This window comes from Aquarana catesbeiana, linkage group LG03 (assembly GCF_042186555.1).
Source record: "Aquarana catesbeiana isolate 2022-GZ linkage group LG03, ASM4218655v1, whole genome shotgun sequence".
Taxonomy (NCBI): Eukaryota; Metazoa; Chordata; class Amphibia; order Anura; family Ranidae; genus Aquarana; species Aquarana catesbeiana.
In genome coordinates this window covers 43,077,663-43,099,140 of record NC_133326.1, presented here as the reverse complement: position 1 = coordinate 43,099,140, position 21,478 = coordinate 43,077,663, and the positions used below count along the sequence as shown (strand labels likewise).

Below are 21,478 nucleotides of genomic sequence, written 5' to 3'. Positions count from 1 at the left end.
CCGGTTCCTAACCAACTGGCCGAATATCGATCTGTCTATGCTTATCTTTATGGAGAAGTACAGCCAAAGCTTGTTTGGCTGTACTCCTCCTTTGGATCACAGGCATGCAGTTCATTTTGCACTCCTGTGACCCATTTTCAGCAGACAGCGGGCTGAAATCCGCCGTCTGCTTGTCAGGGCTGGGCTCAGCCCTTCCTTCTCTGAGCTGGCCGCTCAGCTGTCAGCTAATTGCCAGCTCCTATCTCTCCACAGTGACTCAGCTGTTGATGATCTGCTCGTCAGTCCTGGCTACCTAAAGCCGTCCAGCTCACTTCATCTCTGCCTTCGCCTTTGGTCACATCTCAGAGACTTTCTCCTGTGTTCGGGTTGAAGACTTGCTTGGCTGACGTCCCTTCTGGCTCCTGATCCTGCTTGCTGTACTTCTACCTTGATCTCTGGCTCTTTGACATTGGCATTGGCTGACTACCCGATCTGGTTACTGAACTCTGGCTATGTATTGACTACACTTACTCTGTTTACCTTTTTATTATTAAACAAGTGTGATTAACTGTACTTCTGTCTCGGTCTGATTCATGGTTTCTGACACTGCTGACGTCACAGAGCAGGTCCAGGCTTGGGCAAGATCGCGACACTGGGAGCAGGATCCACCCACATGCTTAGACTGACACCCAGCTCAGCCTCTCACCTATGTAAATGAAATTTAAGGGCCAGTTCACACCATAGATACGCAGTCCGGATGCTTTCCAGGTGCTTTTCTGCATGCGTGTTTTAGGTGCGTTTTTGATGCAGTCCAGTGCATTTTTTCCTCCTCTTTTTTCTTAACTTTAAATAAGAACATGTGTGTTCCACATGTATGTAGGGGGATGTACATTTAGGTGCGTTCCAGTGCGTTTTTGATGCTTTTTTACAGCGTTCCAGTGCAGGAAAAATGCAGCATGTTCTTTTTTTTCTGGAACTGGAACGCACTGGAACTGCAAGCACTGGTGTGAACTTTGCCATTAAAAACCATATAACCTATTTTGCATGCGTTTTTGATGCAGAAAAAAAAACGCACTGGACTGCATGTGGTGTGAACTGGCCCTAAAACAATATTATCTACCTTTCAAGTTTCTGTGAAATGCCAATCCCCTCCTACCTATGTAAAGCAGATGAGGGTAGCAGGAGGTATTCTGCAGCCCTATCCTAGAGTGACAACAGTGCTCCTCCATACAGTATAGTGAGTGAGTGTGGTCACCCTAGGACTGGAATTGAGTTAAAGGCATAGGTGTGCGCAGCCTATTGCATTAGGGTGTGCACCCCAACTCTCAAACACACATGAACGCCACCTGCTGTCACAGAAAGGAGGCTCTGGTGGTGGGAGACAGTTGATAGGGGGCATATTACGTTACGCCCTAAATACGGGTGTAACGTGTTCCTGCTGTTGAACCTAGCCTTTAATATAATGAGGGCATTTACACTGGTCAATGGCACCCTCAACCACCCACCTGGTGCTGTCCCTGGATAATGCTAATGCACATAGGGTGATTAGGGTGTGCCCAGGCACACCTGGCACACCCTGTGCACACGCCTATGGTTAAAGGCAGGATCAAAAGTAAAAATAGAGGAAATAAGCCATTGGCCGGCCATACATGGAGTGAAATTCAGTCGGTTCAGCAGGGATAGGCTACATTTTGATCTCTTCATAGCCGGCTTTAGGACTAGCAAGCTGCAATATCATACATTTTTGTTTTTTGGGGTTTAGATATACTTTAATATAGACTAGCAGATGTAAAGTTTTTAATAAACCCCCAACCATTTCCGCACCTACCGGCTCAACACTAAAATATTTGCTGAAAGATACGAAGACAGAATAGTGAACCTCCCAACTGCATTCTGTACATCCTTCTAGCAGCATTTTGTAATTTCCCGAACACCAGGTGCATTTCCAATGCCTGGAGCCATCCTCCCACCTCCTACCACAAAGCAGTACTGTCTAGCCCAGCTACAGACTATGATGTAGTAGGGACGGGCGGTGTGACCAGTATTTGGAAGCAGCAGATCTATTACAACCTGTCATGTAGCACTGCTGAGACTTGTAGTTCCATAGCAGATGGTAAGCCATGGTTGGCTCATCTATTGAGAAGTGTGCTTCAAAGCTGAACTCCGGGTAAAGTAAAAGCGCTCCCTTGATTTGGAAAATGATCCACACTCTACAGGTTAAATAGTGAATTAGGCATAGAGAACAGAAATTTGCTTTTTTTTTTAATTATTATTCTTTATTTAACCACTTCAGCCCCGGAAGATTTGGCTGCTGAATGACCAGGCCATTTTTTGCGATTCGGCACTACGTCGCTTTAACTGACAATTGCACAGTCGTGCGACGCTGCACCCAAACGCTGCACGTCCTTTTTTTCCCACAAATAGAGCTTTCTTTTGGTGGTATTTGATCACCTTTGCGGTTTTTATTTTTTGCGCTATAAACGAAAAAATAGTGACAATTTTGAAAAAAACACATTATTCTTTTACTTTTTGCTATAATAAATATCCCCAAAAAATATATAAAAAAAGCAATTTTTTTCCTCAGTTTAAGCCGATATGTATTCTTCTACATATTTTTGGTAAAAAAAACCCGCAGTAAGCGTTTATTGATTGGTTTGTGCAAAAGTTATAGCGTCTACAAAATAGGGGATAGTTTTATGGCATTTTAATTCATAATTTTTTTTTATTAGTAATGGCAGCGATCAGCGATTTTTATCATGACTGCGACATTATGGTGGACACATCACACAAATTTGACACAAGTTTGGGACCATTGGCATTAATACAGCGATCAATGCTAAAAAATTGCATTGATTAATGTGTAAATGTGACTGGCAATGAAGGGGTTAACCACTAGGTGGCGCTGTAGGAGTTAAGTGTGTCCTAGGGAGTGATTCTAACTGTGGGGGGGAGGGGCTGTGTGTGACATGACACTGATCACCGCTCCCGATTACAGGGAGCTGTGACCAGTGTCAATGTCACTAGGCAGAACGGGGAGATGCTTGTTTACATCAGCATCTCCAAAATCTCCCAAGACAATCACGGGTATCCCCATGGACATCGGGTCCGCGGGACCCGCGACCACGGTCATGGAGCTCCCGGCAGGCACTCCCGCAAGCTCTTAAAGGGCAACGTACAGGTACGTTAATCTGCCTGTACGTGCCCTTCTGCCGCAGTATATCTGCGTGAGGCGGTCGGGAAGTGGTTAAAAAAGCAAATTTTTTCTCAGTTTAGGTCGATATGTATTCTTCTACATATTTTTGGTTAAAAAACCCCGCAATAAGTATATATTTATTGGTTTGCGCAAAAGTTATAGCGTCTACAAAATAGGGGATAGATTTATAGCATTTTTATTTATGTATTTTTTTTACTAGTAATGACGGCGATCTGCGACATTATGATGGACACATCGGATAATTTAGACACATTTTTGGGACCAGTGACATTTATACAGCGATCACTGCTAAAAAAAAAGCACTGATTACTGTAAAAATGTCACTGGCAGGGAAGGGGTTAACACTAGGGGGTGATCAAGAGGTTAACTGTGTTCCCTGTGTGTGTTTCTAACTGTAGGGGGAGGAGACTGACTAGAGGAAGTGACGGATCTTGATTCCTAGCTAATAGGAACACACGATCTGTCACTCCTCTCAGAACAGAACAGGGAAGTGGGTGTCACTGTCTACACACACTCATCCCTGTTCTGTCTCTCGTGCTCGCGATCGCTCGTAGCCGGCGGTCATCGGCACCACGAGCCTCGGCACCCCCGCTGTGCAGCGGGCGCGCGTGTGCCTGCTATCCTGATCCCGCGAGCCGACGTATAGCTAATTCCAATAAGCTTATATTGATTAGTTTGCACAAAAGTTATAGCGTCTACAAATGATGAGATATTTTTATTTATTTATTTCAGGTACTTATATAGCGCCATCAATTTACGCAGCGCTTTACATATACATTTTACATTCACATCAGTCCCTACCCTCAAGGAGCTTACAATCTAAGGTCCCTAACTCACATTCATACATACTAGGGACAATTTAGACAGGATCCAATTACCCTACCAGAATGTGGGAGGAAACCCACACAGGCACAGGTTGGGATTTGGTTGGGATTTGAACCAGCGACCCTTTTTACTGCTAGGATAAAGTGCTAACCATTACACCACTGTGCCGCCAAAGTTTTATTTTTTTTTAAATTTATGTATTTATTTTTTACTAGTAATGGTGGTGATCAGGGACTTATAGCAGGACTGCGATATTGTGACGGACAAATCAGACACTGACACTTTTTGGGGACCAGTGACACTAATACAATGATCAGTGCTAAAACTATGCACTGTCACTGTACTAATGACACTGTCAGGGAATGGGGTTAACATCCGTGGCAATCAAAGGGTTAAAATGTGTGCCTAAACAATGATTTTGTGTACTGTGGGGGAGGTGCTTTTACTACTGGATCCATGCCTTCCCTACTGACAGATGGCCATTCTGCCTGTGTACTGAGCAAACGGTGGCTGCCAGCGGACATCGAGTCAGCAACACCCGCTGCTGGGCTTCCGATATGTGTGATCGCAGTGGGAGTGACTTGGCGGTTTGCAAACGTTCGTGTGTGCCCTACCTAGAAGGGCCAAATCATGTAATATATATATATATATATATATATATATATATATATATATATATATATATATATATATTTACGTGATTCGGTGCACAGGCACTGCCCTGTAGGGGTAAAACTGCTATGGGGCAGACCTGAAGAAGATAAAATGTGAACATCAAACCCCCTTTCCAGCCAGTGTTATTAGTACGGTGACACTGCATATTTTTAGCAAATCCTCCCGCATCACAGCGGCCGTCCGTCTCCTCCCTCCTGCTCCTAGGCCAATAGGATCGCTTCTCCTTTTGGTCAATCGGGAAAACGGTCTCATGACCTGCTTCCTGATTTGCCGGGAGGACAATCAATTTGCTATCGTCACACAACTGAGTGGGCGCACTGCGCCCCCCCCCCCTGACCCCACCCTTTTTTTGAAGCCAATTAGAACCTCAGGCTCTAATCACGTGCTTCAAAAAAAGAAAAAACGACATGTAATCCATGCATCCGGCGCCCTGCATGTAGACTAGGGGGCTGGATGCATGGATAAGGGGGGGGGGCGCCCCTTTATTACGGGCCGCCACTGCTGATCACTGTATTACCAACAAGTGTCTGGGGAATGCCCAGGAAAAAGCCAAAGTCTACTTACCACCAGCTTGCAGCTTGATCACTGTATTAGTGCCACTGGTCCCCAAAAAGTGGCAGTTGGGGCCGGTTCCCAGTGGTGCTATGTCCGACATCGCATGTAAATCGCACCGCACTGCAGTACAAATCACATGCGATCTCTGTGTAGTTCACATAGAGCAGTGTGAACTGCCGCAGGGGGACATGATGCGAAGTGGGAACCCGTAGTGGATTTGCAGGGTTCCCGCATCGCTGCAGTGTGAACCGAGCCTTAGGGGTTTATTTACTAAAGGCAAATCCATCCACTTTGCACTACAAGTGCACTGGGAAATGCAGTCGCTGCAGATCTTAGGGGCAGACCCGAAATGAGGGGAAGCTCTGCTGACTTTATCATCCAATCATGCAGAAGCTAAAATGCTCTATTTTATTTTCCTTGCATGTCCCCCTCGGATCTACAGCGACTGCACTTCTAAGTGCACTTGTAGTGCAAAGTGGATTTGCCTTTAGTAAATAACCCCCAATGTGTCAGAATTGCCGCTATACTATCACCGTCTCGCTATAATCGCTGATCGCTGTAACTAGTATATAAAAAAAAAAAAAAATTCAATGATATATCCCATAGTTTGTAGACACTATAATGTTCCCATAAACCAATCAATATACCATTATTGCGATTATGTAGCAGAAAACATGACCTAAATTGATGAAGAAATTACTTTTTTTTTTTTTTAATTGGATGTTTTATAGCAGAAAGTAAAAAATATTGTTTTTTTAATATCTTTTTCGGTTAAAAACAAAAACAAAAAAACGCAGAGTTGATGAAATATGACCCATAGAAGAAAATCTCTATTTGTCGGGATCGGCGCACGTTGTCTGTCACTCCGCTGTCTGCAGACACAACAATCCCGCCCGCCGGCCCCGCCCCTCTCCGCTCCCCGGCCCCTCCCACCTCTCCGCATCCAGACCCGAACCGGTGTCTCTGCCTCACAACCGGCGCTGATTGGCGGAGCTCGGCCGTCACGTGCCCGCAAACTGCAATCTGTGTCTGGTGTGAGGACTGCCCGGAACAGCGAGAACCCTTCTCCGGAGAGCCAGGGGCCACAGCCTGCGACATGCCGGGGGCCACACTTCTCACCGCTTTCCTCACTGTCTGCCTGGTACTGGGGGCTCAGGGTGAGTGCGGGACTGGATGGTGGGACTTCTCCGGGACTGTCACCGACTCTGACAGGGACTGGGGGGGGGGGGTGGAGTGAATACAGGGCTCCTGGTGGGACTTTAAAGGTTCTGGAGGGACTTTGAGCAACAGGTGACAAGTGTCTTCATTGGGACATTGAGGGACAGGAGAAGATGGACCTGCTGTGAGGGACAGGAGAAGATGGGTCTGGTAGGACATTGAGGGACAGGAGACGATGGACCTGGTAGGACATTGAGGGACAGGAGACGATGGACCCGGTAGGACATTGAGGGACAGGAGACGATGGACCCGGTAGGACATTGAGGGACAGGAGACGATGGACCTGGTAGGACATTGAGGGACAGGAGACGATGGACCTGGTAGGACATTGAGGGACAGGAGACGATGGACCCGGTAGGACATTGAGGGACAGGAGACGATGGACCCGGTAGGACATTGAGGGACAGGAGACGATGGACCCGGTAGGACATTGAGGGACAGGAGACGATGGACCTGGTAGGATATTGAGGGACAGGAGACGATGGACCTGGTAGGACATTGAGGGACAGGAGACGATGGACCTGGTAGGACATTGAGGGACAGGAGACGATGGACCTGGTAGGACATTGAGGGACAGGAGACGATGGACCTGCTAGGACATTGAGGGACAGGAGACGATGGACCTGCTATGAGGGACAGGAGATGATGGACCTGGTAGGACATTGAGGGACAGGAGACGATGGACCTGGTAGGACATTGAGGGACAGGAGACGATGGACCTGGTAGGACATTGAGGGACAGGAGACGATGGACCTGGTAGGACATTGAGGGACAGGAGACGATGGACCTGGTAGGACATTGAGGGACAGGAGACGATGGACCTGGTAGGACATTGAGGGACAGGAGACGATGGACCTGGTAGGACATTGAGGGACAGGAGGCGATGGACCTGCTATGAGGGACAGGAGATGATGGACCTGGTAGGACATTGAGGGACAGGAGACGATGGACCTGGTAGGACATTGAGGGACAGGAGACGATGGACCTGGTAGGACTTTGAGGGACAGGAGACGATGGACCTGGTAGGACATTGAGGGACAGGAGACGATGGACCTGGTAGGACATTGAGGGACAGGAGACGATGGACCTGGTAGGACATTGAGGGACAGGAGACGATGGACCTGGTAGGACATTGAGGGACAGGAGACGATGGACCTGGTAGGACATTGAGGGACAGGAGACGATGGACCTGGTAGGACATTGAGGGAGAGGAGACGATGGACCTGGTAGGATATTGAGGGACAGGAGATGATGGACCTGGTAGGACATTGAGGGAGAGGAGACGATGGACCTGGTAGGATATTGAGGGACAGGAGACCATGGACCTGGTAGGACATTGAGGGACAGGAGATGATGGACCTGGTAGGACATTGAGGGACAGGAGACGATGGACCTGGTAGGATATTGCGGGACAGGAGACCATGGATCTGGTAGGACATTGAAGGACAAGAGGCGATGTATCTGCTAGGACATTGAGGGACAGGAGACGATGGACCTGCTATGAGAGACAGGAGATGATGGACCTGCTAGGACATTGAGGTTCAGGAGATGATGGACATTGAGGGACAGGATGCAATGGCTCAGGTAGGACATTGAGGGATGGTTGACAATGGCTCTGATGAGACATTAAGGGACAGGATACTGTGGGTAAGGTTCCTGCTAGCCATGCTGGTAGATATAGAGGTACACTGTACAGTATTGTGTCGTTATCTAATAATTGAATACAATGTAATTCTCAGTGTTCTTCATCTTCTACTCTCTTGTCTCTGTATTGCATATTATGTATATAGACTGATGATCTACAACTGGAAAATGCTGGCAAATTTTGCAAATAAAAAGTGATCCATCCTGGAAATTCAGTATATTCAGAGAGGGTCTTGCAAATGTCAAGTTGAAAGATCAAACTCATAAGGAATATTTGGCGTTTATTCAATCAATACACCAATACAAATGTTGCTTTTCTTAGGATGAAATAGCTGATTTCTGTCCTGGGGAGGAGGTGGTATAGCGAGTTTAAAGAAGGGTGGTCATTACCTGTGTTTTAATTCTGTTGCCCATTACCTGGCTTTTTATCTGATCTTATTTCAAAGGATTCAGGGACATTGAGGATTACTAGAGGAGGACAATGGGGCTCTCCAGGTTCTGCAGATAAGTATCTGTGTTTACATGATGTATTCTTATCAGTAGAACCTGAGAAGCCCCCCATTGTCCTCTCCTCCTTTGGTGTCTGTATTCAATGATTAGGGATGTGGTGTGGTCACCCTGTCAGTTGCTAGTTTTTTTGTTTCATCCATTAAATCTGAGTATATATTGGTGGAATTTCAAATGAAAATTCATGCAGAAATTTTCAGAACATTCGAATATCGTTCTAAAGTAAGTTCAGGATTTAGATTTTTATTGCTTGTAAAGTAGAACTAAAGGCAAAACGTTTTCAGTTTTGGATAGAGTGGAGAGGGATTAGAACCCCTGTCAGGTTTTATTGCTGTCTCTGCCCCTGATTTACCCTCTCTATTTGTCATGTTTACTGTTATCATCGACAGTTAGAAAAATATATAGTTTTGGGTTGCCTTCAGAAGAGCAATAGAGGGGGAAATCTCCTAATGAGGACAATAGTTCTGGTGACAACCTCGCTTTGCAGGGATTTCCCCTCACTTCCTGTTTTGGCTATGGGACAGGAAGTGAAGGGAAATCTCTGCAGTGCAACACACATGGCAAAAAAAAAAAAAAAACGACAGGGGCTATAACCCTCCCATACGCTATCTAGTATTTGTAGCTGCTGACTATTTATGTGTGGGTTTTTTTTTTTTTTTTTTTACTGAAGATTCTCTTTAACCACCTAGATATACTGCAAGCGGACGGCAGATACAGGCACAATCACATACATGTACATCAAGCCTTTCCTCGGGACGCACGCATGTGATTGGACACAGCATGAGTGTGGCAACAGATTTCAGCCAATGATTTTGCCTGAAATCAGCTGATTGGCTGTGTCCAGTCATACACACAGTTCTGTGTTTACAAACCCACAGAACTCTGTGTACCGGGAACTGAAACGCAGGGAGAAAAAACAGCCAGGTCAGAAAGGAAAAAAATCAGCACACATCGCACATTATTAGACACACAGTTAACCTCCTTCCTTTTTCAGTTTACATAACAAAGAACCAAGTTATTGGATTTTTAAGGCGCCAAAACACATAATATTTAAAAAAAATAGATATATAAAAATGTTAATAGAAACATCTAAAAATCCACATATCTTGGTTCTTTGGTATGCGATTTTCAATCAAGAGATGTGCTGATGATTCTCAGATATTCAGCAGATATTCATTTTTCTCTTCCTTTCCAGTGTCATTAGTACAGTGTCATTAGTACAGTATTATCACTGTATTGGTGTCACTAGTGATGTCAGGCTGGCCATACATGGTGTTCATGGTTTGAAATTACGTAGATATTTGCCAGCACACTAAGGATCGGCACAAGGTGGCGTCCAAACGGGTAGTTTATTGCATGATCACTACACAAGAAAGGTGCAAGAAAGGTGCAACATTTCGGAGTCACATGCCTGACGAAGGGGTCCTGCGTGACTCCGAAACGTTGCACCGTTCTTGTGTTGTGATCATGCAATAAACTACCCGTTTGGACGCCACCTTGTGCCGATCCTTGGTGTGCTGGCCAATCTCTACGTTGTGACTTGAACCAGTATCCAGCTGGTTGTTTCTGCAGCACCCAAACCTTGATCGCTAGTGGCTGCTAGCGATAATCGCAAGATAATCTGGCAGGCTGGTTGTTTACTCTGCACTTGGAACACTCAGCCTGCCCATTAGACCCCTTTCACACGGAGGCAGTTTAAAGGCATTTTAGTGCTAAAAATAGCGCCTGTAAAGCGCCTTAAAACTGTCTCTTCTGCCTCCCCAATGTGAGAGCCCTGAGTGCTTTTCATACTGGTGCGGTGCACTTGCGGGACGGGTAAAAAAGTCCTGCAAGCGGCATCTTCTGGGCGGTGTATACAAGGATCCTACATCGCCCTGCCCATTGGAACGAATGGGGAGCGCTTCCGAAGCACCTGAAAAGCCTTTAGGAAATGTTGCAACAAGGGCGGTTTTAACCCTTTCTTCGGCTGCCAGTGGGGGTTAAAAGTGCTCAGCTAGCAGGCGAAAAGCGCCGCTAAAACGACAGTAAAGCATCGATAAACCAAGAGGCGCTTTACCACCAACGCAGCCACGTCTGCAGTTGGTGGTCTGTGAAAGCAGCCTAAACGCTTTGAATCTCAGCTGGCTTCTGCTGAATTAAACCGAGTATGGCCGGCCTTCGTAACCCTCTTAGCTGGTATCAGTGTCAGATTGTTCGCCACATTATCACAGTCCCACTATAAGTCGCCGTTCACTGCCATTACAGTATAGCTGCATATATCCCATCATTTGTAGACACTATAGCTTTCACACAAACCAATATTATACTTATTGGGATTTTGTTTTCTTAACAAAGATATGTAGCAGAATACATTTTGGCCTAAATTTATAAAGATTTTTTTTTTTTTTATTGCATGTGTTTTGCAGCAGAAATAAATTATTATTATAATTCTTTTATAATTTTTTTTTTTCAAAATATATGGTATGTGTGTGTTCTATCTATCTATCTATCTATCTATCTATCTATCTATCTATCTATCTATCTATCTATCTATCTATCTATCTATCTATCTATCTATCTATCTATCTATCTATCTATCTATCTATCTATCTATCTATCTATCTATCTATCTATCTATCTATCTATCTATCCAGTGGTGATCAAATACCAACCACTTTTATGTGTGCAAAAAAAATGCCCTGGTCGGGGGGGGGGGACACCTTTTGGAAGACAAGTGGTTAAAGGGGTCGTGTTTTTTTTTAATTCATTAAGGTAAAAAAAAACACCTGGCAGTGACCAGCCCCCCCGTTTTTACTGACCTGAACCCTGGAACTTGACCTGACGGGGACGCGCTCTTTCTCTGCCCGGGGTTCTCCGCTCCTGATTGGATAGATTGATAGCAGCCATTGGCTCCCGCTGCTGTCAATCAAATCCAATCATGCGGGGGGGGCGGGGCCTAGTCATGCATTCGGCGGCTATGGACGCAAATGCTGGACTCGGGAGCGCGCCTGCAAGTTAACCCCCTCGGGGAAGCACTACCCCGAAGGGGTTATCTGATGTGGGGAGGAGCCCCGAGAGCCGCTGGGGGACCCCAGAAGAGCAGGTTCAGGGCCACTCTGTGCAAAACCAGCTGCACAGTGGAGGTAAGTATATGTTTGTAAGGGTTAAATTTTTTTTTTTTTTTTTTTTTTTTTTTAAATAACAATCGCTTTAAGGACTAGAAGAGAAAGTAAACTATTTGTACAGTTCTCACTTTCATTTATTTCTTAACTTCAGTGTAAAGTGTAACAGGGACTGGCTCGATTCATTACACCATAATGATTATTTTTCCTTAATTACTGTTATTTTCCACAAATGAGAGTTGAAAACAAGAGTCATACGGCTGAAAATAACAATTATTATGGCAGATATCCTGAGTTCTAACTAACAGTGAATTGAGCCCATTTACAGTATATTTCAGTATTTCAGTATGTTTCCGAGTTATACCAGACAATGACATTCCCGTAAGTTGTTGTTTTCGGTTCTCATTGTCCCTCGTTGTTAAAGATAATAAAGATAATAGTCCTTACAGAAAATAGCTGTTCTAGTTCAATGAATGTGAATTTCTGCAGACGGGTTCAGACAGCATGGCAGGGTGTGTGACCAGCTCTTCTTTGTCACAGCTGAGGCTATTTAAGGAGTCAGGCGGTTGGCCGAGTTACATGACTCCGTCTGTCACAGATTTGGGAGATGTGGTGTACTCCTTTAACTATTAAAGTTCTCATCTGATGTCCTCCCCTAACCAAAGATCCCACCTCCACCCCACCCCCACCTGCAGCATGACATTGCTCGGTTTCAGTGTTCTGATGTGTATGAGAACACTATAGAAAATGCATGCGTGGGTCTCTATATGGCCACCTGTGAGAGAGAGCAGTGCTGAGTAATGTTACCCTAGATATCAACAGAGATTACAGAAATAAGACTTTTTTTTTTAAGTGGTATTAACCACTTCAGTACTGGGCACTTTCACCTCCTGCCAATTTTCAGCTTTCCGTGCTGTTGTACTTTGAATGACGATTGGGTGGTCATGCAGAACTGTACCCATAAAAGATTTTTTATCATCCTTTTTTTTTTTTGCTAAACAATATAAAAAAAAAAATTTAAAAAATAAAAATTTTGGGAACAAAACGTTTTGCTTAGTTTTTTGTTATAGAATTTTACAGATAAGTAATTTTTCTTCTTCACTGATGTGCACCTGGGAGGCTCCGCTGATGGGGCCCTGGTGAGGCTCCGCTGATAAGCTTTTACAAAAGCTTTTTTTTTTTTTTTTTTTGTTTTTTTTTTTTTTTTTTTTGTTTTGTTTTTTGTTTTTAAGTGTTTTTTTTTTTGTTTATATATTTATTTTTTTATATAACCTGTTTCTGTTATAAAATTTTGCAGATAAGTCATTTTTCTTCTCCACTGATGGGCACTGATGAGGCGGCACTGATGAGGCGGCACTGGTGAGGCGGCACTGATAATCAGTGTAAATGTGTCCTGTCAGCATTGCTGCTAATCGGCTCTCCTTTCCTCACACATTGAGGAAAGGAACGCTGATAACTGGCAAGTTTGTTTACGTGTGATTAACTGCGATTGGCCCTTTACCTCGATCTGTGTCCAAAGGATGAAGGACTAACAGAGAAATCTTTGGACAGCCGCATTGTCAGTCTGGGGGGGGTGGGTATTGTTAGATGTATTAGTAGATTTAGATACACTAACAAATTGAAGCCAAACTCCAGCTAACAACTTTTTAAGCAATTACGACAACATATATTTTTTTTTTTTTTTTTTTTGGGATAAAGGTTTTACATAAAAATTTATCGTTGTAAGCACCCCTGTCAGTGGTTAAATTGTTTTGTCTAAACCCTCTAACTGCTTCATCTGCAGGACAGCTTGGTCTTTTGAAGAACAAAAGACTTAGGCTCCATGCACACTAGCGGTTTTCAAAATGTATTTTTTTAAAGGAACTGTAAAAATGCCAATAAAATGCTAGCCCTCCTAAACGCTACTACAAAAAGGTATTACCAACATTTTTTTTTTTTTTTCTATCCAGCATTTTTTCCAGATTTTTTTTAAGTTTAACCACTTACCCCCCAAGCCAATTCTGGGAATTTTTGGAAAAAAAAAACACTTTCATGAATTAAAAGAAAAAAAAAATGCAATATTTACCCCAATTCCCAATTTTTTATTTTGTAAAATGTGAAAGATGATGTTACACCGAGTAAACGGCTACCTAACATGTCACGCTTTAAAGTTGCGCACACATACTTGGGTGGAGGTCCGCCCACCCCTGCAAAAATTAAAAGCCAGCAGCTACACATACTGCAGCTGCTGGCTTTTAATAATAGGACATTTACCTGTCCTGGAGTCCAGCGATGTCGGCACCGCAGCTGATGTTTCCATCAGCTGTTGGGTGCTGCCGCTGTCAATGCGGGTAAGGGTACCCAGTAGTAAAGCATTACGGCTTCATGCTGGGTCCCTACAGCTCATGCGCGAGGTACCACTGCGTTCTCCTACTGGCGTGGCGGTGGGGGGAAGGAGGAGGCAGCCAAGCTGCTGACGTAATGGGCCGTGTTTGATTCTGCGTGCAAGCACGTGGGGACAGGGGGCGCTTTATAATCTTAAAATTTTTTTTTATTTAGTTTTAATTTTTCTTATTACTTTCTCTGTAATATTTACCTGTAGGTAGTGTAAATATCTCCTAAATGTGCGCCGTTTAGGAGATATTTACTGTATACGCAGCCAGTGACATCATAAGTGCATGCGCTCTGAAGCAGCAGCCATCCGGGCTGTAAGTTTGGAGCCCTGTGCCGTGAACGGCGGCTCCTGCGCATGTGCTCGGGAGTGACGTCACATGGTTCTGGATAGTCGCAGAGTCAGAGTCCACGGACCTGGAAGTGAGATGGGTGAAGATGAGAGCGCATTATGACATTACCTTGCAGGTACCAAAAAATAAATCTGCGGTTTACAACCGCTTTAAAAGGGCTTGTAAAGGTTCCTTTAAAAAACAAAAAAAAACAAACGCGTCATACTTACCTCCACTGTGCAGTTGCTTTTGCACAGAGTGGCCCCGATCCTTCTCTTCTCAGGTCCCTCTGCGGCTCTGGTAGCTCCTCCCTCTTCTCGAATGCCCCGTCGGAGAAGCGCTCTCCTTCGGGACACCCGGGCGGGCCCTCTCCCGACTCCTGCTGCTGCGTCTGTTGACACAGACGGTAGGACTCGGCTCCGCCCCCCCATCATTGGATTTGATTGACAGCAGTGGGAGCCAATTGCTGCGCTGCCATCAATCTATGCAATCAGGACACGAGACGGAGCTGAAGTGGTTAATTTTATACCAGAGCTTTTACTATTCCTAGAATTTTAATAACTGGAATCTGTTGGCTGTGGATACATTCCTTCTATATGACCTTTCATATCCGCTCTGCTTCATAACACAACAAGGCAATCCAAATGGAATAAACGTAAACGTTGTTCTTGCATTTTTATTGCTCCTTTCCCTTTAAACCAGGAAAAAAAAATGTGGATTGTGACACTTTGTTTTCCAGGCTGGTGAGTCAGCCACACCTTCCATTTCTAAGATTCTGTTTATTCAAATTGTTTGTTGTTTTTTTTTTTTTGTTTTGTTTTTTTGTATAATTGTTAACATCGACTATAATAATAATAATAATAGTGTCAGAATTCTCAGCAGACTAGAGAGGAGTACAGACAAGGTGAAGTCATGCATGTGACTGTGAAGGGAGTGAAGATTTATTTCTAAGCACGATGGGAGTTTTCACAGGTGGGAATGGGAGTTTCAGTTCAAGCTTGTTGTCTGACCTCCCGGACTTGTACTGGGCGTTGTTCATAAGAGAATGAGATCATAGCAGACACAGGCAGGCCTAATATTGTGCCTAGTCATACAGAGATATGTGATGGATCTAGAGACCTTCTAATCCTATCCAGTTAGGAAACGATAAAACACCAGCTGGGGGAGTGTGGATAAAACACCAGCTGGGGGAGTGTGGATAAAACACCAGCTGGGGGAGTGTGGATAAAACACCAGCTGGGGGAGTGTGGATAAAACACCAGCTGGGGGAGTGTGGATAAAACACCAGCTGGCACCGATCTAGTGTCTTGTTATTCTTCACAGTCTCACATTGTTCTGCAGCGTGCTGATTTATATATAGTAACTATTCTGTCCTATTGCGGATCTGTGGACACCAAATCTTCTTAGGGAAGATAATCTTGTCTAGACTTCCAGTATTATTAGGGTTATCTTCTGTAATTCAGTTAAGCAATCTATTTACAGATCTGTTATTTCTTTATTGTTTGCCAGTTCTTTTGTCTTGATGATAACATTAAAGTGGATGTAAACCCTTACATACATATACCCAGTAGAGCTGCAGGATTCTGGCCAAAATGACAATTACGATTTTTTTTGCTTAGCATAAAAAGATCACAATTCTCGCGGCGTAAAATCTTTCACATTATACAAAAAAATTGGGTTAACTTTACTGGTTAGTTTTTTGCACAAATACAGTGTGACATAAAATATTGCAACAACCGCCATTTTATTCTCTAGGGTCTCTACTAAAAAAAAAAAAAAAGTTTTTTATATATATATATATATATATATATATATATATATATATATATATATATATATATATATATATATATATATATATATATATATATATATATATATATATATAATATAATTTGGGCAGCACAGTGGTGTAGTGGATAACACTTTCGCCTAGCAGTAAGAAGGGTCGCTGGTTCGAATCCCAACCACGACACTACCTGCCTGGAGTTTGCATGTTGTCCCTGTGCCTGCGTGAGTTTGCCTCGGGTACTCCGGTTTCCTCCCACACTCCAAAGACGTGCTGGTAGGTTAATTGGATCCTGTCTAAATTGTCCCTAGTATGTATGAATGTGAGTTAGGGACCTTAGATTGTAAGCTCCTTGAGGGTAGGGACTGATGTGAATGTACAATGTATATGTAAAGCGCTGCGTAAATTGACGGCGCTATATAAGTAACTGAAATAAAAAAATGTGTGTATATATATATATATATATATATATATATATATATATATATATATATATATATATATATATATTATAAATAATAAGAGCGACAGATTTGAAAAGAAAAAAAAATATTTGTAACTTTTTGCTCTAATACTTAGCCAAAAAAAAAAATGTAAAAAAACAAATTTCTTTCTCAGTTTAGGCCAATATGTATTCTTCTACATATTTTTGGCAAGAAAATGGCAATAAGCATTTATTGATTGATTTGCGCAAAAGTTATCGCGTCTACAAAATAGGGTATAGATTTATGGCATTTTGTTATTTTATTTTTACTAGTAATGGCGGTGAACTGGGATATTTAGCGGGACTGCGGCTAAAAGATCCGACACTTTTTTTTTTTTTTTTTTCTTTTTTTTGGGACCATTGATCTTTACACAGCAATCAGAGCTAAAAATAGCCACTGATTACTGTATAAATGCCACTGGCAGGGAAGGGGTTAAGTTTTCCCTAGGGAGGTGTTTCTAACTGTATGGGGGCCGGGCTGACTGGAGGAGGAGAGAGATCGCTGTTCATCATCGCTAGGAACAGCAGATCTCACTCTACTCCCCTGCCAGAATGAGGATCTGTTTGTTTACCTTGACAGATCCCCATTCTGCCTCTCTCTGGAGCGATTGTGGGTGGCCGGTGGACATCGAGTTCGCCAGACCCGCTGGTTGGCTCCCCTGCTAGCGAATGGGCATGCCCACAGATCGCCATGTACACGCCAGACGTACAATGACGGAAATTCGTGCAGCGGAGCCAACTTGCCACAGTACAACTAAGGCTCCGTTCACACTGTGCGACTTGTCATGCAACTTAGGACAACCCAGGTTTTCCAATAATAACCATTCATATATGCATCACTTACAGTTGCAGCAACTTCAAAGTAGTTCATTCACTACTTTATGGTCCGACTTTCATGCAACTCGAGGGCCATAGACTTCAATGCTAAAGTATAACTAAAGGTAGAGCTGCACAATTTAATCGTTAAAAAATCGTGATCTCGATTCACCCCCTCTGACGATCTCTCCTGCAGAGTTTGCCGATTCTTTCATATAACAAGTGGAGAGACTACTATCTGCCCACTCAACTGTCAAATGAAAGCATCCAGGCAGCCTGCCAAGACTTTAACTTGAAACATTGTAACTAAGCTTCCTTCTTAGATCAAAGGGATAGAACTTCTGTGTAAATAAATAGGGCAGTCTGCCAAGTTTTCAACAACCTGTAAATGCAGAAAGTTTAACCACTTAAAGTCTAAATCTTTTTCTGACACTTCTTTCTTAAGTTAAAATCAATATTTTTTGCTAGAAAATTACTTGGAACCCACACATTATATATATATATATATATATATATATATATATATATATATATATATATATATATATATATATATATATATATATAGCAGAGACCCTAGGGAATAAAATGGCAATTGCTGCAATATTTTATGTCACACTGCATTTGCCCAGCGCTCTTTCAAATGCAATTTTTTGGTGGGAAAAAATACACTTCAATGAATAAAAACAAAAAAAAAGCAAAAAACACGAAACCGTAAAGTTAGCCCAATTTTTTTTTTTGTTTTAATGTGAAAGATGTTACGCCGCGAGAATCGTGAGAGAATCGTCATTATCTTCTAAGCAAAAAAAATTGTGATTCTCATTTTAGCCAGAATCGTGCAGCTCTAACTAAAGGCAAAACTTTTATTTTAGTTTTGGATAGAGTGGAGAAGGATTAGAACACCTGTCAGGTTTTATTGCTGTCTGTGTCCCCATTAAGAAGATTCACCCTCTATTTGTCCTGGTTACCATTATCATTGAAAGTGAAAGTAAAAGAAAATCCCACATTTTGTGTTGTTCCCAGAAAAGTAATATAGGGGAAATCTTCCAATGGGGACACTAGTTCTGGTGACTTGGGTGGGGAGGGGGGCCCAAAAAATTCCCTTTATGTTCAGGTATTTCCTCCCTCTACCTTTTTGGCTATGGGAGGAGAAGAGAAGGGAAATCTCTGCAATGGGACATAAATGGCAAAAATAAACCTTACAGGGGTTATAACCTATATTTATTATTGCCTATAGTTCTACTTCAACCCGCATGAAAGCCATACCTGAATGTTATACAATGCAACCTTTGTGCGACAGTTGTCCGTTATCATTGGTCTGTATCCAAGTCGTATTCAAGTTGAATTCCAAGTGTGAATGGAGACTTACTGCACATCATAAAAAACGATCAGTAAATGGTGTATTACATGCTGTTCATACTCATTCAGTCACTATGACATTCTGTTCTGTATTCTGCAATATACCTGGTTGATCCTGCTGCTCTAAGTCTCCACCTTTTGTCCATGTCCCCAATGCAGCTAGGGATTTTGCAGATGTGGGCACACACCCTAAAATGCTTTACATTCAAGATGGTGCTGCTATAAGACCAAAAACAGTACAAAACAGATTACAGCGCACACATACAAAAATGACATTTATCCTGCAAGGCTAGTTAAAAACACCTGAACATATTCAAAAATACGGAGGTTTGGTCACACTATATGGTAATATAGTGCTAAGCCCACTTACTGCGACAAAGTACGACTATAAAGTCACACATGTGGGTATATACACACCGGTAAATGACAGCCCACTTCCTCCCTCCTCCTCCATGCCCACTAACCAGCTAAACACAATGGGGGGGTGGGGGCGGGGGGGGGTATTACTTGTAGATTAATGGAGGCTTCACCTCCCTCTTATTCTACCACAATCCGGAAGAGCATAACAGCCTGTGACTGGCAGAAATCAATCAACATGTTATTTCCACAAAATAGTAACTATTTGATTTCAAATATATATTTGTATGACAATTTTTAAAAGTGTTTATTGATATTAATTATTTTTACTCTGTATACCAAAGGCTGAATTTTTTTTTTTTTTTTGGAACATGTGACCAGCAGCAGAGAACTAGAAGCTCCTCCTGATTATGTTTCCCTGCAGACAGGCTGGGAAAGAGCTGGGTCATGTGACAGCTGGATATTGATTAGGAAAAATTAGGATATTGATTAGGAAAAATTAGGAAATTGTTGCCTGACTATCAACAATTTCCTACCAGACTCATTTTTTTTGATTTTCAAAGTTGAGTTTTGGATGGTGCCGACAGTCCCGCCCTCAGCTCAAATTTCAACCATTTCCTGCAAGAATCCGCCAAAATTTGAGCCATGTAAGGCTAACTATAGGGCCAAGTAAAATTGGCATTTTTTTTCTTATACATGTTAAAATCAGCCAACTGACCATTGTCTGTAGTTATGTGTATTGAAGCTCTTCCATAGAAATGTTATCCCCCAGGTCCCCCCAACTGATTCTTCCTGAATTTCCAGTTGGGTAGAGCACACTGACAAGGTCACATGGTCACCCCTTATGTGATAATGTTTCTCATCATCACTATCTCCATCCTCATAGAGCTGGCCTTAGGCACCACAGTCTTTCTAATGAGTGAGGAGCACTTCCTTTGTTGGGCTTCTGTACATGTGTAATCAGGAGCGGCACCCAAGAGGGACTCCATGGGATTCTGCAAGTCGGTGGGGCCACCCTACAGCAGGAAGCTGAGGAAGACAAATGTTGTGAAATTACTGCGGCAGCGTTTACAAGGGAAGCACCATTTAAAAAATGGTAAATGCTGAGGTCCGCAGCACTGCATATTATACTTACCTCCTCTGTGTAGTGGTTTTGCACAGAAAAGCCCAGATCCTCCTCTTCTCGGGTCCCTCTTCGGCACCCCTGGCCCCTCCTTCCTGCCGAGTGCCCCCACAGCAAGCAGCTTGCTGTGGGGGCAGCTGAGCCACTGCTTGGTGTGTCCATTCAGATACGGAGCTGCAGGTCGGCCCCGCCCCTTTCACTCCTTATTGGGTCACTGACTTTGACAGCAGTGGGAGCCAATGGTGCCCCCCCCGCTGCTGTGTTTCAGCCAATGAGCAGGGAGAGTCCTCCGCAGCTGAGGCTCTCTTGCACATTGCGGGATCAAGATGGGGCTCTGGTAAGTATTAGGGGGCTGCTGCACACAGAAGGTTTTTTTTTATCTTCACGCATAGATAAAAAAAATAATTGGACTTTACAACCACTTTAAAGTGGTTTTAAGGGCTCAAGGTTTTTTACCTTCACGCATGAAGGTAAAAAAACCTTCTGTGTGCAGCACCCCCCCTAATACTTACCTGAGCCCTGTCCTGGACTCCCTCTCCGGGGACTTTCCCTCCTCATTGGCTGAGGTAGCAGCGGGAGCCATTGACTGCCGCTGCTGTCAGTCACAGACAGTGAGGCAACAAGGAGAGAGGGGGGTGTGGCTGAGTCATGCTCTGGGTGTGAATGGACATGGAGAACAGTGGCTCAGGAGCGAGCCTGTGTGGGTGCCCCCCTAGCAAGTGTTTGCTCTGAGGGCACTCAGGAGAGAGTGACCAGGAGCGCCGGCGGGGGACCCAAGAAGAGGCGGATCGGGGCTGCTCTGTGCAAAACTACTGCAAAGAGCAGGTGAGTATAACATGATTGTTATTTTCTTTGCCTTTAATATCACTTTAACTTCACCCAAAAGGGAAGTTCCGCTTTTCTGTCTCCACCCTACCCCCCCCCCCCCATGCCTTTTTGCCACTTTAAGCACAGGTCCCAGAAGGCTGCAGGACCATTTGAAAAGAGCAGCTTGGCCTGAGCATGTGCAGTGGAAAGCTGGCTGTGAAGTCGCAAAGTGTCACAGCCGTCTTCTTCCCACACTAAACATGCCGGCGCCAAGTACCCAAGGACTGGTGAAAAACTGGCCCGGGTGAGGACATTGCTGGACC

General features: G+C 43.7%; 1 protein-coding gene across 2 annotated transcripts in view; it reads left to right on the top strand.

The window, feature by feature from the left end:
- Nucleotides 1-6,172: 6,172 nt before the first annotated feature.
- MFGE8 (milk fat globule EGF and factor V/VIII domain containing) overlaps nt 6,173-21,478 on the top strand; it is a 117,833-nt gene continuing 102,527 nt past the window's right edge. For both annotated transcript variants that reach the window (XM_073618444.1, XM_073618443.1), the window contains exon 1: nt 6,173-6,405. In XM_073618444.1, the coding sequence (XP_073474545.1) occupies nt 6,345-6,405 (61 nt within the window). In that variant the 5' untranslated portion in view covers nt 6,173-6,344. The remainder of the gene's footprint in view (nt 6,406-21,478) is intronic.